General features: G+C 35.0%; 1 protein-coding gene across 1 annotated transcript in view; it reads left to right on the top strand.

Moving 5' to 3' along the window:
* Window positions 1-18,275, top strand: part of FAM73A (family with sequence similarity 73, member A) — a 74,857-nt gene that overhangs the window by 49,314 nt on the left and 7,268 nt on the right. Inside the window, exons 7-12 of the mRNA XM_008568361.1 lie at window positions 4,611-4,711; window positions 13,310-13,428; window positions 13,696-13,768; window positions 14,454-14,540; window positions 15,743-15,841; window positions 17,940-18,074. Of these exons, the coding sequence (XP_008566583.1) occupies window positions 4,611-4,711; window positions 13,310-13,428; window positions 13,696-13,768; window positions 14,454-14,540; window positions 15,743-15,841; window positions 17,940-18,074 (614 nt within the window). The remainder of the gene's footprint in view (window positions 1-4,610; window positions 4,712-13,309; window positions 13,429-13,695; window positions 13,769-14,453; window positions 14,541-15,742; window positions 15,842-17,939; window positions 18,075-18,275) is intronic.

Below are 18,275 nucleotides of genomic sequence, written 5' to 3' on the forward strand. Positions count from 1 at the left end.
TTTTTTTTTTGGGGGGGGGGGGGGGTTAGTAATTAACGGAAAATAATATTGGATGGGTAGGATGGTCAGAGATTACAGAAAATTATGAAAACTAGATGAGGAGCCATTTGATTAGAAAATGGCTTTTTGGGGCCAGCCCGGTGGCGCACTGCTACAGTGTGCCGCTTGGGAGTGCGGCGGTGCTCCCGCCGAGGGTTCGGATCCCACATGCAGACCGGCCGCTCACTGGCTGAGCGAGGTGTGGACGCAACACCAAGGGTTGCGATCCCGTTGCTGGTCCCGGTCCGGTGCGGGCGCGACACTGAGGGTTGCGATCCGCTGCCGGTCACGAAAAAAGACAAAAAGGAAAAAAAAAAAAAAGAAAAAAAAAGAAAATGGCTTTTTGTTCTAGTTACAGTAAAACATTCATCGTACATAATTAGGTTTTTTCCATCTAACAGTTATGTATGTTAAATGAAATAAAATAGTCTGTGAAAGCATTTAGCAGACTGCCTGGGCACATAGTAGTCACCCAAAAAATGTGAATAGAATCTGGATCTTCTAATGGACTTATAAACTCTTTGTACTCTGGGTAAGATAGAAAAGGGATGCTCTGATAGCGCTGTCCAATAGAAATACAATGTGAGCCACAAATATAATTTAAAAATTTCTAATAACCACATTAACAGCTAAAAATAAACAGGTGAAATTAATTTTAATGTTTTCTTCTTAAGCCCAGTATGTATTAATGAGATATTTTATATTTTTTGGTACTATGTCTTCAAACTCTGTTATGTACTTTATACTTATAGTACATCTCATTTCATGTGCTTAATAGACACTATGGCTAGCAGCTACTGTACTGGACACCATAGCTCCTTATTTTTATAGCATGGAATCTGGTGTCAAATGACCAGATTTGAACCCTGTCATTCTATTTCTTAGCTATCTGAGTGAAGACCAGTTACATAACCTCTCTGTGCATTAGCTTCCTGATGTATAAAATGAGAAAAGTAATAGTATCTACCTGAAAGTTATTGTGAGAGTTAAATGAGATAATATATGTGAAGCATGTAACTTGGTATCTGGTAAGTAGTAAGTGAAAAGAAATGTTTATTTTAATTAATTCCATCACACTGTTATTGTCATTAAGTAGCAACCATCCCTTAGTTTCTGTGTCGTCTTCTTGAAAATATTTGATTATCCCCACCTAAATATTACCACTTAAAATTCTAAACCAATCACTAAATAGCAAAGAAAGACTGAGCTGGGAGAAAAAAGGTTGTGAGTGGTATATGCTTGACATTATAGACTACTATTACTACTATTGGTATTCCCCTATGGGGTGCAGATAAATTATTTTAATTTGCTGTAATAGTTAACAGACTTATTGGGACTTTTGACTTTTTGAACCTAGCATCATTATAGATGCTTCCTCAATAAAATTCATGTCTAAGCTAAGTAATAGTTTCTTTACCAACATTGAAATACAGAAAGCATTCACTGTCTTACGACCCACCCCCCACCCCCCTGCTTTGAATCTCAAGATTGCATTCTCAGCTGTTTAGGGCCAAGATTTAATTGTCAATATTGTTTTCTTCTATTTAAACCCTTACAGGAAAGTGCACAAAACAAAAAAGTATAGAGATTTATATACTCTTATGTAACTATAATGTAGATAGAAACGTAAAACATTGCCAACTCCCCAGAAGGTCTCCGTACCCCTCCCAATGTATCCCAATGCTCATGCTAATTACTTTCTAGCTTTTCTGTATAGTTTTAACAACTGTGTAGCCCTGATCATGGTAGTTTAGTTTTGCCTGTTTTTGAGTTTTGTATGAGTGCAATTACACATATAATTCTTCATTCAACATATTGTGAGATTCATCCATGTTCTTGCATGTAGCAGCAGGTCATTCATTTTCATGGTTGTATGGTATTTCATTGTATGAATGTGCTATAGTTTATGTATTCTGTGGTAGATGGACAGCTGGATTCTTTTTTTGCAGTTTGGGGTTATTATAAACAGTACTATTATGAAAATTTTTATGCATATAAACATGCATTTCTGTAAAACACAATGAAAGAATTGCTTGTTCATAGAGAATGCAGTCTTGAACTTTCATAGATAGTGCCAAACTTTCCAAAGTGGTTCTACCAGTTGATGTTTCCATCATTGGTGGATGAGAGTTTCCATTGCTGTACATCCTTGAGAAACGAAAATGGCCATTTTTTACAATTTTAGTCATTCTGGTAGGTGTATAAAGATATTTCATTGTGGTTTTACCATTTCTTTTTCCTGCTAAGAAACATTTAGGAAGAAGTTTCTGAAAATATTAACTAAGATGAATCCTTTGGTTTTCAATTTTCCATGCTGTCCCTGTCTTTCAATACCACAATCAAGTGTTGATGACACTTTTTAGAAAAAGCATTTTAAATTTTAATTGGATGCATGAAAGCAATTAATTTGGGATATTGCCCAAGATTCTTTCTCTATACTTTTTATTGGCTTATCTAAAAAACAGATGTATTATTTCTCTTTATTAAGCTGCTATGCCAGGAATCATAACCATTCCTGAAATAAGAGGTTTGGTCTGTGGTTTGTGGAGTTGGATTTAATGAGTAACTCTTTCTAATTCCTCTGGAATTGAGCTGTTTTTCTTTGTTACTTTTTTTTTTTTTTTTTTTTTATGAAGTAGTGCCATGGTAACTGATCTGATTAACAATGAATGGCTGGTTACTGTTGACTGAAGTAAAACAGACTTTTAACAGCTCATGGGTAATGTTCTGAAAGGTAAAGTGACACAAGATAAATGTCTGTGTTTCACTCTGAAAATAGCAAAAGGTATATGGAACCAAAAGTTAATTGACTCTTAAATTTAATCCCGCTTTGAAAATGCTTTGGCATGATGAAAATTGTACTGTGATTTCTTTTTGCACAAGTAATACTAAGAATAGAAAATAATTAAGGAGATAATGCTTTGAAGATTGTAAATGCTGATTAAATTTTATGGATAAGCTCAAAGTGTGTGTATGCATTTTTTTTTTAAAGTCTTATGTACACTGAAAAGAGAATTATGGGATTTTTTTCTGCATAATTGAGTGTCCAAAATTACAAGTTTTGTACCTGTTTATAAGTGTTAAAAACAATTATGTTGTTTCATTCTCTAGTTTGATTGAAAAAAATGTAAATTTCTAAAATGTTTTTTAAATAGGATATTTTAACCTGAGATTTTTGTCCCATTAATAGTCATTTAGTGGTAGAAGGATTTTAAGCTGAAAAGTTTTAAGTACTTTAAAAGGATTGATGTAAACTTCATCTGAAAACAATTATAATTTAAAGTTGGAAGGCAAATAGTTAAAATGTAAAATCTGGTCCCACCAAAAATAAAGAAAAAAATATTTTTCTTTCTACACGTATGGTTATTTTTGATGTTTAATAGGAATGAATCTTGCACCAATTGTGGCTTACTCTTTCTTGTGCTGGGTTTAGAGCTTGGGATATATTTGGTTGCACAGCTTTTGAGTTAAAATTAAGTATAGAGTTAAAAGACTCTATACTTCCTATGTAGAGTCACAAATTGTGTTTTCTGGTACTTTGGGGTTTAAACAGGACTTGAAATATTTCTGGAAAAGGTAATGAATTTTATTTTTGGAAAAATGATGGAATAGAAATTTGGATGAATGAAAGCCAAGGAGATTTCTGGTTTCTTTTTATAAAAGCTAAATGTCTCACAAATTTTGCAGATTGAGAATCAAAATAAGAAAAATCTGTTTATATTTTAATCTTTGCTCTTTCATGCTTGTGACAAATTTTGAGGTATATTGATTGTTTGCTACAATGTAGTCACATATGTAAGCAAGTAAAGTATTTGAAAATTTAATGTTAACGGTTGAATTCTTTATAATAATATGTGAGGATATTCACACCCAAATTCAGAATGCCGTGTGTTGCTAAGAGATAGCCTGTCTTAGTATGGCCAGATTAACCATTTCCAAAGTATTTAAACTTTTTCAGCCTTTTAAAATCATTGGGGCAGTTATTTTTGACCCTCAAATAACCAGAGTAAACATCAGGGACCTAAATCTCATCTTTCTTGGCTGTTTAGTTTTTTAAACCGGCCGTACAGCCTGAACAACTCGTAAATATGTTCTTGAATTGTTTTAATTGATCAGCTTACCTGAGAGATCAGCCCGAGACAACATTTTATGTTAATAATTCAGTTGATTTGCGTTAATTTACCAGTTCTCTCAATTTGGGCAAGACCACTTGCAAATAAACTGCTCTGTTTTAAAGTAGCTTTGATATATGCTGATTTTACCATAAGCAGTAACTAATCGAACTCTAGTTATTATATATTCAAAAGCCCTTTTAATCTAAAGTTAAGTTTAATCCCTTTTTAAATTAAAAATAAATTCTGCTTTATAGCACTTTCTCCTCTGCTTGGTAGAATTAGTTAAACAATGGATACACTTAGAGAGTCTTGTCAGATTATATCCCATTAATTTATTATTTTCTTTTTAGGTCCTAATAGTCTAAATAAAGACTAGGGGGGAAAAAACTATAAAGTGAAATGTGGTGGCAGTGATAAGAATATCAGTTTCTGAACTTTTCACCTTTTACTTTTAAGATAAAGATACAGATATCACCATGAAGGGGAATGTGGATGACTTTGGCCTGCGAGATACCTTGAGTGTCGCATCAACTGATTCGTTTGCTTCAGCAGCAGAGGTAGGACACATATATTCCTAATGAAGATTTCTCTTTCATTTTTAGCTGGACAGTATAGTTTTGCCATTGTGCTGTAATTCAGTTTGGTCACTATTTTTTTAGCATCTACCATGTGGTAAATACCTGTATACAAAGATGAATATATACAAAAATGAATATACAAAGATGAAGAGAGCTTGTAGTCTCTTTAAGGAGGTGGACATGTAGACACATTTTTTTTTTGTGGCTGGCTGGTAGGTAAACACATTTTAGATGGGCATTTTCATATGCTGTAGATTATGAGTGAGGCATATAAATTAGTATCTGAATGTAATTTTTCAGCTTATATCAAGAGTCTTAAAAATGTTCAGGTTCTTTAGTTTAGAAATCATACTTCTAGATATTTGTTCCAAAGAAGTAATCAGATTCAAAAATTTATATATAAAAATATTGACTGTGGCATTTTAATAACGATGAAAAACTGAAAAGAGTCTAATTATGGATATACCTTAATTTGGAATATTATTGTACCATTAACATGTTTCCAATAATTTTTAATAACATGGGAATGAACGTCTGTTAAGTGAAATGAGTAATATATAAAGTTTTATGTAGAGGGTATGACTGTAATTTTGTAGAAAGAAACAAAGAAACACATATACAGTATGTGTTTTGAAGTACTTGGGTACTTCAAAAAGTTCATGGAAAAATAGAATTAAAAGATAATACAAATATTTCCATGAACTTTTTTTAACATGTACTTTTACATGTTTGGGGTGTACAGTATGTTGTTTCAATACATGCATATGCTGAACAAATGATTCACTTAGGGTAAATAGCATAGTCCATGAGCTTTTTAAAGTACCCTCATATGTAGGCAGAGGAAAAAAGCCTAGACATAAATACACTAATGTGTAAATAGTAGTGACCACTGGATTATAAATCTATGGGTAATTTGTTTTTTAATGAGATTTGAGTTTTGTACAAAAGGAGACTGCTTGCAAAGAAATCATCTTTTCTTTCTTTTTTTTTTTTTTATTTAACACAACTTTAAAAATCACATATGGCCAATTTTATCTAAGAATATTTGTATTTTTATGGTAGATTTTGGATATTAGATGCTTTTTTTTTTTTTTTTTTTTTTTTTGGTAGCTGGCCAGTACGAGGATCTGTCTTTTTTTTTTATATAGATAGTATTATGCATCTGTAACTGATGTGTAAATTTATTCTCTCATGTGGAATGCTTTAAGTATCTCAATTCCCTGTACCCTAGACTTTGATTCTGCGTTTTTAAAAGCTTTACTGATCCATAATCTCTTTTATCTTTTTCAGACTTTCCTGTCTGTGCATATTTTAGCTATCACTTAACTGTATCATCTCCTGAATTGTTTATATTCTAAAAAATAGTTTTGTATTTATAAGTTTGCAATAGACTATATCCACTTGTTCTATGTGAAAGTTGTTTCCTCTTCCTTTTACTATTTGATACAGACATGTTTGTTTATCTTTATGTTACATAGACACTTATGTCCTAGATGGTGTGTAAGGAGAAGAATTGTTATTAACTTTGCTTTTTTTTCATGCTGTGAGGAACAATATACCTAATTGCTCTAAAGTTTCTTTCTAACATGTAACTTTAAAAAATATTTTTCCAGGGCCGGCCCGGTGGCGCACTGGATAGGTGCGCCGCTTGGGAAGCGCGGCGGCGCTCCCGCCCGAGGGTTCGGATCCCACATACAGACCGGTTCCCGCTCACTGGCTGAGCAAGGCGCGGGAGCAGCACCGAGGGTTGCAATCCCGTTGCCGGTCCCCGGTCCGGTACGGGGGCAACACTGAGGGTTGCGATCCGTTGCCGGACACGGAAAAAGATAAAAGACAAAAAAAAAAAAAAAAAAAAATTTTCCAGGTGTTCATTATACTCACTTTAAATTTGTTGTTTGATAAGGTCTAATAAATGTTTTAAAATCCTCATGGAAAAGAAAACGCATGAATATACAAGAGAAGGATTCAGTATCCAAGAAACATCCTAGGAGTGCTTCTAGGGTATAAACGTATGATCTCAGAATGTGAATGTTCCAAGATGAATTCTTTTATGTAATAAGAAATGTTTGTTAAATTATTTTTAACTGCATTTACTAAGTGCAAAGCACTTAAATTAGGGAAAACCATTTTAATGGAAAAAGTTATTAAGAAATTTAGATCAGAACTCTGATAAGTTAATCAGGTTTTGATCATTTGAAAGCTTTATTCAGAATTACCAGAAAGATTTCTTGCCTATTTAGATTAAAACAATTCCTGGCACAGGCTTTTCTCTAAGCTAGGCCAATCATTTGTGAAAGTGATTAACAAGATTTTCCTATATAAGCTTTGCCAAACATTGGTTTGGAACCACACCTGAAAAAATTTTTTTTATAATGTCTTTATTGAGATATAATTCACATGCCATAAAATTCACCCATTTAAAGTGTACAGTTAGTGGTTTTTAGTATATTGACAGAGTTGTGCAGTCAGCACAACTTTCTAATTCCAGAACATTTTTATTACCACCCAAATAAACTGCTGCCCGTTAGCAGTCACTCCCTATCCCTCACCGCCCAGCCCATGCAACCAATAATCTACATTCTGACTCTATGGATTTGCATTATTTTGGACATTTCATATAAATGGAATTATACAATATGTGATATTTTGTGTTTGGCTTCTTTCACCTAGCATATTTTTCTTTCAAGTTCTAAAAAGTCTTAAATGTTAGGATACCATCACATTGTACTCCTGTTCCATCTGTTAAAGAGATTGTCATTTAATAGGTAGAAACTAATATTGCAGAGTAAGCAATTTTGTATCCGTAGATCCAATTTTTCTTAGAATGCATTTAATATATAAATTGTAGGCTTCTCTTTAAAAATAAAATTTTATTTTTTTAATTCGGATACATTTACTCATACTCTAAACGGAAAGCTCCACCTCCCTGACCTGATGGAATTTGTTTACAGCAATCCAAAAAATACACTAATAATATTATACAAAGTTACAAAGATAAATATTTAGGATAATCATAATCTGGAAAGGGAGTGCTATATCCTATATCAGTCATTTAAATTTTTTCTTCTGTGAAACTATGAAGGCTTGATTGCAGCTAAAAGATTTGCTCCCAAGATAACTCACTCACATGAGTGGCAAGTTGGTGCTTTCTATTGGCAGAAGACCTGAGTTTCTCACCACATCAGGTATTCTATAGGACTATTTGAGTATCTTCACAACATGGCACCTGGCTTCCCCCAGGAGAGGGCAAGGTGGAAGTGATGACTGTTATGACTTATCCTCAGAAATCACATTCTCGTTTTCCCGATATGCTATTGGTTACACAGATTAGCCCTGTTTAGTGTGAGACTGGGTATGAGTAACCAGGATGAAAGAATCACTGAAGACCAGTTGGGAGGGTGGCAATCATAGGTTTATTCCCTTTTTACTTCTTTTCTATTAGTGAGATAGGGGATACAGATAGTTAACAGTTTGCTTTCTTTAACTGTAAATTCTATTTATAATTTTAGGTGATTGATTTGAAAGGAAAATGTCAACATGAGAAAACATGGTCCATATTAAAATGGACCCCGCTTATAGTAGTTTTGGGACTTGACATTTCCTTCATGGTTGTTCAGAGACCCTGGTCCTAAATTAATAGATTACGGCTTTTAAAAATACTACTTCACATTCAGCAAAGGAAAATAAGGCCCAGTTCCTCTTGTACCTTATGGAGGGCAAGAGAAGTAATGTGGGATGTTTGAAATCTTCAGCTCCCAAAACATTGTTTTTACTGGTTGCTTCATCTGTTGGATTTATCTATTTTGTTTGTTTTTGTTGTTGCTGTTGTTATTGACTTGATTGATTTCTTCCATGGTCATTTTATGGTACTTGTGAATATGGGAAATATTCATATAATTATAATATTCATATAATAATAATATTCATATAATATGGCCAGATGATGCTTTCATGCAAACTAATATACTATTACTTTTCTTTTTGAAAATATTAAAATGTGTTTCTCTGAGGGAAGAATAACTTAGAAATATAAGACATTTTGTTTTAGCCAGCAAAAAAAGGACCTCTTTTTTATGGTAAATTGCATATTTCCATAGCTAGGATTAAACTGTATTATTATTATTTTTTTCCTTTTTGTCTTTTTTCGTGACCGGTAATGGGTTTGCAACCCTCGGTGTCGCGCCCGCACTGCGCTCAACCAGTGAGCAGACCGGTCTCTATATGGGATCCAAACAAAGCGCCGCACTCTACCAAGTGCGCCACCAGGCCGGCCCTAAACTGTATTATTGACTTCTGCTTCTGAAGTAACATCTCAGCTCTAGTTAAATGTTGATCTTTTCTGAAACCTTTAAAAAAGTTTTTGGGAAGTTTATCGAAAAATTTGTTCTGTAAGATGTATTCTAAAATGAGAATTTAAACCAATATATATATATATATTTTTTTGTCTTTTTCCGTGTCCGGCAATGGATCGCAACCCTCAGTGTCGCCCCCGTACCGGACCGGGGACCGGCAACGGGATCGCAACCCTCGGTGTTGCTCCCGCGCCTCGCTCAGCCAGTGAGCAGGAACCGGTCTGTATGTGGGATCCGAACCCTCGGTGGGAGCGCCACCGCGCTTCCCAAGCGGCGCACTATAGCAGTGCACCACCGGGCCGGCCCTAAACCAATATTTTAATGAGTTGCTTTTTGCTTTAAAAATTTTAAGATTAATGATTTGAATAAGTGTTTCTGAGATGTCATTGTCTCTTAAGTATAGCTGATGATAGTGTTAGTTTATCATAGTTAAATATGATATATTTTCACAGCTGCAAGCCTATTTTAGGAGGCTTATTTAAACGATCACTTCAGCCAATCCAACAAATAAGCAAGGTAGACCAACAAATCAAAACTTGACTCTGGAATCTCTCGTTTTTGTATTTGTTCACTTCTTATTAGTATAAATTATTCTATGTAGAGACTTTAATTGGAGCCCCAGTTTTCTTCTTAGGATTTTTCTCTTTTAGTAAGAGTACGTGGATCCTATTTGTTTTGACAGTGGTACAAAATTTTAAAACTATTTATTTATAAAGAATTTTCATTCTAAGTTACTTTTTAAAACCTGTTAGGTTTTTTCTTTAACCTCAAAAGACTTTGTCTTTAGCATAACCTATGTTCCTTAAAATATGAGCGGAAATGTTACTTAAAGCAGAGACTATAGGAGTATAATGTCAGACATTGTCATCTCCATATACCTTTTTAAAAAAATTTTTTTACCTCTGGTTTAATAGACATATTTATACTATCTTAAATATTGCTGATGCTGAAACTTCTTATCCCTTAGCTCTTTGCATAAGGCTGTACAGTTCGGTGCTTAAGAGTATAAGCTGTGGAATAATATGCCAGGTTTTAAACTTTACCATTTAGTTGTGGGACTTGGGGCAAGTTCCTGCATCTAAATCTCTGTTTCTTCATCTGTAAAACATATATAACAATAGTACCTACTTTATGAGTTGTTTTAAGGATTAAATGAGATAATCAAAGAACCATCTAAACAAAGCATCTAAATCTCTGTTTCTTCATCTGTAAAACATATATAACAATAGTACCTACTTTATGAGTTGTTTTAAGGATTAAATGAGATAATCAAGTTAAAGCATTTAGCATGTAAAGTGCCAAATCCCAGCCGCATGTAAAGTGCCAAAACTGAAGCCTGGAGTAGTACGTCCGGAATAGTGGAGTAAAGCTATCCAAAAATCTTCACAAAAGTAACAAGAACACTGGCAAAAATTGTCAAAATCAAAATTTTCAGAACTCTGCAAATTGATAAAAGACTCGAAAAAATTCTAAGAACATTTATTCAAGAAAAATGGCTGAATCTCCATAAGAGCACTGAGTTTTGGATTTTTAATTCACTCTATTCCGATCTCCCTCTGCCCTGTAGTTTTGAAAAATCAGCAGTCTTGCAGCTATGGTAGCTGTGAAAACCAGCAGCGTGGCAGCCACTGGAAGGAATTTAATGGCCTTGGTGCTTCCCATAAACCCTATTCCTAGAGAATTGTCACTGTTTGGCCTGTATGGCAGCTCCCTCCAAAACTTGATTCTCAGTACTTGTCTTTATATCACCTGACTTAGAGCTCACTCTGTGCACAAAGTCCTGTTCCTGGTGCTTTTATAGAAAACAATCAGTGATGGTTGTTTACCATTGTAGCTGTCTGGGTGGCCATGCTAGTTGGGGCTAAAAAGAGGCTGACCAAAAAACTTAGAAGGAAAATCTGGGCATTGAAATGTTCAAAGGAGGCTTTGAAAAGCTCCAGCATATTCCTGGGATCTTAGAAGGCCACATGAAGTACAGGGCTGTGCACATACCCAGGAAAGACCTTAGAAGTCCCTTGTCTTTCACCTCTGGCTGACTTTGATGTTCTATGCAAGCAGGAAGTAAAAAATAAAGCAGATAAAGGAAAAGAAATAGATTAATTTAACTTTATTAAGACTAAAAACATTTGTGCTTCAAAGGATAACAACAAGAAAGTGAAAAGATAATAGAATGGGAGAAAATATTTGTAAACTATATATCTGATTAAAAGCATGTATTTAGAATATGTAAAGAACTCTCTCCTACAACTCAACAATAAATGGACAAATAACCCAATTTTAAAATGGGCAAAGGATTTTAATATATATCTTCTTTGGAAAAATATCTAAATGACCAGCCAATAAGCAAATGAATGTTTAACATCATTAGTCATTTGGGGATGCAAATCACTTCACATCCCCTAGGGTGGCTATAATCAAAAAGATGGACAGTAATAGTTCTTATCAAGGATAGGAAAAAATTTGAATCCTCATGCATTGGTGATGGTAATGGACAATGGGCAGCCACTTTGCAAAACAGTTTGGCGGTTCCTCAAAAGTAAAACATAGAGTTACCATCATATACCTTCCATTTTTAGTTATATTAACAGATAAAAACACTTATTTACACAAAAACTTGTACACAAATGTTCATAGCAGCCTTATTCACGATAGCCAAAAGGTGGAAACACCACACATGTCCATCAGTTGTGAGGAATAGGTAAATAAAATGTTGTATATCCATACAGTAAAATTTTATTCAGCCGTAAGAAAGAGTGAAGATACATGCTGCGTCATGGATGAACCTTGAAAACGTCATGCTAAATGACAGAGGCCAAATACAAAAGACCACATATTGCTTGATTCCATTTATACGAAATTTCAAGGGTAGGAAACTCCATGGATACTGAAAGTAGACTGAAAGGGACTAAGGAGAAAGGGGAATTGGGAGTGACTACTAATGGGTAGGGGGTTTCTTGTTGGGGTGAAAAAAATGTTCTGGTTGCACAACCCTGTGAGTATGCTAAAAACTACTGAATTGTACTCATATACTTTAAAAGGGTAAATTTTATGATATGTGAATTATATCTCAATAAAACTGTTATTAAAAAAACCCCAGAAGACAGCACAGAATACCATAAATGGATCACTTGGTATTGAAAAGTAAAATCTCTCCAGAGGTTTTTTAACTTAGCTGGCTATTCTATAGTGTTTGTAGTTGTTTTTTAATGAACTTTCAGAAGACTGGCAACCTATTTTTAGAGTTGTTATGCTAGCCACAAGCACATGACTTACACAAAGGTTAATCAAAGCTGTATATAATACCAAGTTCAATCCCTGTACTGGCCAGCCACCAAAAAACAAAAACAAACAAATAAATGAAAACTGCATGTAAGAAAAATTCTTTAGGGTAGCCAAATTGAACTTATCTCATTGTTTTTATAGAAAGTCTAGCTTCATTTACAATCATGAGTTATAATACTTTTTTTTTTTTTTTTCCCCTTTTTGTCTTTTTTCGTGACCGGCAACGGATCGCAACCCTCAGTGTCGCGCCCGTACCGGACCGGGACCGGCAACGGGACTGCAACCCTCGGTGTTGCTCCCACACCTCGCTCAGCCAGTGAGCGGCTGGTCTGTATGTGGGATCCGAACCCTCGGCGGGAGCACCGCCACACTTCCCAAGCGGCGCACTATAGCAGTGCGCCACCGGGCCGGCCCCGAGTTATAATACTTTTAAGTACTCTTTGGATGGTAAAATCTTTTTTTTTTTTTTTTTAATGCTTTCTCTTTAGTTATTCTTATTGGTGAATTGTAAGATACTGCTTTTCTGTGCATCCTATGGATTTAAATAATTGGATTCAAAATGAACTAAGCCTGTTACAAAGTTTTACTCTTTTTAATAACAGAATTTTGGGACCGACCCCATGGCGCACTCGGGAGAGCGCGGCGCTGGGAGCACAGTGGTGCTCCCGCCGCGGGTTTGGATCCTATATAGCGATGGCCGGTGCGCTCACTGGCTGAGCGCGGTGCGGCCAGTCACAAAAAAGACAAAAAAAAAAAAAACCCAAAAAACCAGAATTTTGGAATTAAATGAATTCAGATCTTATTAGCTGTAAAGTGTTATTGAATGATCTTTATGGGTTAGTCAAATTTAGTATATTTTGATATTAGTGAAATCCTACTTTCTTTCTTTTATAGTTTTTCCTCTTATGTCAGTGTAGTCTGTTTTAACCCACTGTATTCTTAGCTTGCAGAACACAGAGAAGTACGGCATGCCTACAGCCTGGAGTCTCTTTGCCACTGTCCTTTTTATGAAGAAGCCATGCATTTAGTTGAAGAAGGAAAAATTTACTCAAGAGTACTAAGGTACCATTTCAGTTTTGCTTATGTTGATGAAAAATATTAAGGTGTTGTTGCGTGTTTGTGTGATATTTATTAGATTTGTTCATGAGAATAAGGAAAAATACGTTTTTAGGTCCAAGTAAAAAAAATTTGTTTTTACATGTTCTGTAGTATTGAGGAGACATGTGTTTTATATTAAGGTCCTGAGGTTAAGCCTTGTTTGAGTCCAAATTTGTAGTAGGCTTGATCTTGAATGTAGTTTAACAATTGTCTTCCCTGTTTATTACATAGAACTGAAATGTTGGAGTGCCTAGGAGACAGTGATTTTCTTGCCAAACTTCACTGTGTTCGACAGGCTTTTCAGGTATTTTTTTTTAACATTAAGTGACTTCCTTCATCCGGCTCCTCACAACCCTCTTGCTATAGAGTCCAGTGCATGTAAATAGGACAGCTCCTTGCTCTTTATTATCCCTATCCCTCATGGCAAATATGAAGTCTACTAAGTTTGCTTTTTCCCCTGCTGTTGCCCTTCATTTGCCTCCATTTGCTATTGTCCTCTCCCATGCCTTCCCGGGTCCATCACACTGTCCAAACAGGATATTTTTTGGTGCTGTGGGTGTGTAAAAATGGCTACTTAAAATAAAAACCCTCTTTCTTACTATCAATTGGTGTGTATTCTAGATTTTTAAAATTTGAGTCAATTATGAATCATTCATTTTCTGAAAAAAAGATAAAGTCATGTAACAAAATATCTTTGTTTTCTTATGTTTTGGGGCTATATAAAATTTATTTTAGACTCTCTAATATTTAAACAGAATTTAAGTTCAAATTTATGTCCCTTTAATCTTTTCTTGATTATAGGTTTCAAGAGGTCTTTTTATTTTAGTAAATTAGGACTTTCTCTGTGGTCTGTCTGTTAAAATATCACCACATGCAATGCATTAACTGTATTAGGGTTATTTATGCATAGATGTGCTATACAGTTGGATGTCCATTTGAATTCATTATAGATCTCTTTTTTCTTTGTTTTGGAATGGATATTTTTTCAGGTAATTCTTTCAGAAACAGCCAACAGGATATTCCTTGCTGAGAGTGGAAGGAAAATTTTATCGGCTTTAATTCTGAAAGCACGAAAGGTAAAGTTTTGTTGGCAAGTTTTTGTTTCTTTTGAACTGAAAATTAAAATACATTAAATTTTTAATAGAAGAAAAAGTTTTTGTAGATAATTGCAAAGGTTCACATATTAAAAGTAACCTGAGGAACATCAGTTTCTACTTGGGTTGAGTTTTCTTTTTTCCTTTTTTAAATTTTAAATTGATAGATAACTTTGTACATTCTTATTTTGTACAACATGATGTTTTGGTGTACGTATACATTATGGAATGGTAAAATCCAGCTAAATAGAGTTGAGTTATTTTCTGTGTATAAAGTCCACACCATTTTGTCCAAGTTGTTTCTCATAAATTATTGCCAAATTTCTACAAAGTCTGTGGATGCCATGGTGGGAATCATCATTATTAGATCTGCTACTATAACCACCACTATTCTTATGACTAATAACACCTTTCTTACCTCCTTCAATCCTGTTCAGGAAGAGGCTTATAGGAAATAGTGTAGATATCAGAAATCTGGAATACAAATTCAGCTGCCTCTTACTGTAACTCATCTTCATGGGACTGAATGAGGCAGAAGCAATGACAGGAATTTCATTCAGACTGTAGGGAACCACTTCATGCAAGGTTTATCCAGTTGATGAGAAAACATCAGCAGAACACAGGCCACCTTTGAGCCATTTGCACATCTGGTTTTCAAACCCAATCCCTTTGAACCTCAATTCCCTCATTTGTATAACAGAATTATATTTATGTTACCCTATTTCAGAGGGCTGTTATGATGATTAAATAAATGATAAATGGAAAACAACTTAAAAATAAAGTACTAAGTAAATGTAAGGTGATATTAACTACTCGTGATTCTCAGTGTGAATCTATGTTGCTCTCTTGGTCTTCCCATGGTAGATAAACCCTTCCTCCAAAAGGAACAGAACTGCATCAGAAGAATCACATAGTGTCTACTATAACCAAGTTTTCATCTTAAGGACTGACCTAACTAAATAGGCAGACATATTTGAGTAGTAAACAGTTTGCTTATGACATTTTACTAACATTCTTAGTCTTGGCATCTGAAAAATATTAGAACAACAAAATAGTAAACCAAATAAACTTGGCATGTAGAATTAAGATCTAACAGACTTACTTGAAGAGTAACTTATTTACCTGGTAGGCTTGAGCCTTGTAATAAAGTTGAGTTTAGGATAAAAATGGATTTTCTTCTGCAGAATCCAAAGAAGTTTGAAGACGTTTTTGATGAAATGATCTATTTTTTAGAGCAGACTGATCACTGGGATAGTACTGAAATGGAACTTGCTGCTAGAGGGGTAAGTTCAAATTTTTTATCATATTTATTCCCCTTAGTTATTTGCACATAATATTTACATGAGTTGAGGCCACTGTTTCCTTATCCTTTTTAAATGGCAGTAAAACCAATTGTGTGGTGGTGAGACAACATCATTCTTCTGATAGAGTCATGAACAATAGCAGCCATAGTCTTTATACATTGGGGCAATAGTCATAAATAATGTTTTTTAAAAAGCTTTCCTTTCCATTGTTGGCTTCTTCCCTACCTCCCTCCTTTTCTTTCCTTCCTTCCTTCCACCCATCCAAAAGGCAGGCCCTAGCAGGCGGTAATGGTGGCCTATGTAAGGATGGTTTCGGATGGGACATCAGAGGCAGCTCAGTGGGAGGACTGGCTGCATACTTAGGATTGAACAAATAAATATACTGAGAAAAATCAGAGCCAAGTTCTCACTATTAGAGAAGTGAGGTATGAAAAACTAGGATTAAAATTGGAGTTGTCAGCATGAATCCATAGTTTATAATATACATATGAGGATGCTTCAAAAAGTTTGTGTAAAAATAGAATGAAAGGATAATATGAATTTTCTCACAAGCTTTTTGAAGTATCCTCGTATGTATAGATATAGCAATAGATATAGATACAAAGGTTTGCGTGTACATAAACTTACATACACTTCATACCTCTGTTTACTGAAAGGGTCTGGGAGCAGCAACAACTCAAAAGAAATTGTTCTCAGCACACAGATCTTGGCTTCTAATTACCACTCTCCACTAAATAAGTAGGAGTCCTTGGAAGAATGGCTTATTTCAACACTGGGGTGGGAAAAGTATATGAGCCTGGAGCTTCTTGTCATAATGGAGGCTTACAGAATGAATTTATAAGGAGCTAAAAGGCATTGCAGGCAGAGAAAACAGTAGATAAAAATACATGGAGGCATAATCTTTCCTCTAGAGTTCTTTCACTCAGTGAATAGAATCAGCATCCATTCAGTTTCACGGGCCAGAAACGTGGAACTCATCCGTCATCCCTCCCTCATCCTCACCCACTTTATCATATTCATCTCTAAGTTTTGTCAATTTTAACCCCTAAATATTTTTCAATTTCTTCAACTTCTCTCTGTTCCTGCCATCCCCGTCTTGGCCTAAGTACCTATTGTCTTTTCCCTGGTCTACCTCTGCAGTCTTTGTACTCCTTGATTCCCTGCTCACTCCTCCTCTCCCCGCAGTCACTCTTTCCTTTCTTAATTCCACTCTCCACACTGCTGACAAAATGATCTTTAAAATATGTAAGTCATCTCCCTTCCATCATCACCAGCCCACTCCCCCACACCAAAATACTGTGAAAACAAAATAAAAAATCCTTAACATGGGCCATAAATCCATACAGGATCTGGCCCTTCCTTCTTGTCTACCCACTCTCCCCTGTGCTTTCTGCCATAGAGAGCTACAGAACTCTTTCAATTATTTCTTTCAGTTCAACACCACTATATTCCTTCTTACCTTAAAGCCTCTGACAAGTATTGCCTGTACCTGGGATTCTTCACTCCCTGATGGAAGCTGTCTCTGATGTCCAGCTTAAGATCAGAATCTCTGTCATAAGCTCTCAGAGCTCCATGTACTTTTTCCTTTACTGTGCTTATCACAGTTTGTAATTGGATATTTGTGGGATTATTTTGTTGTTGTCTATTTTCCCAGCTAGACTCTAGGCATCTAGTTTGTTTACCGTAGAATCTCATGTTGTACAATATAATGTAGATGAATGAATAAAAGAGCAAGAGGTTCATGACCTGGTGGGGAAGACTGGCAGATATACCAGTAACTAAATGACAAAGCAGAATGAGCATTGTGGATGCTAGAATAGAAGCATAAGCAAAGGAGTCCTGGAATAGAGAGGTGGGAAAGGTCAATTTCACTTGATGGGGTCTAGTAAGGAGGAGCTACCATGTGAATTGTAATTTCTGGTGGCAAGTTTTCATATTTTTCTCTTTTCATCTTTTTAATCTTTTTTGATTAATCTGAGTCAGTCAACTCAAAAAAACACAATGTTATAAAGCATTGGGTTAGATTTTATTTCAGCTCATGTAATAATAATTTGTTTTAACTCATAATTTAATGCAGGTTAAAAATCTAAATTTTTATGATGTTGTTCTGGATTTTATATTGATGGATTCCTTTGAAGATTTAGAAAATCCACCCACATCCATACAGAATGTAGTAAATAATCGCTGGCTCAACTCTTCCTTCAAAGAAACCGTAAGTGGTGGTTTACTTTTCTCAGCCCTTTAAATTTGATGAAAAATGGTCAGAACTGAAAAGACTAATAAAATTTACATACACATTTGCCTGTGGAATGGTGTGTGGAAACTGAGCTCATCGTTTGATATTGGGATCAGACATGTATAGTACAATACCTTCAGGTGAAATTCTTTTTTAATATTTCTTCAGGCCTCTAAA

Source organism: Galeopterus variegatus, unplaced genomic scaffold (genome assembly GCF_000696425.1).
Source record: "Galeopterus variegatus unplaced genomic scaffold, G_variegatus-3.0.2 Scaffold404, whole genome shotgun sequence".
Classification (NCBI taxonomy): domain Eukaryota; kingdom Metazoa; phylum Chordata; class Mammalia; order Dermoptera; family Cynocephalidae; genus Galeopterus; species Galeopterus variegatus.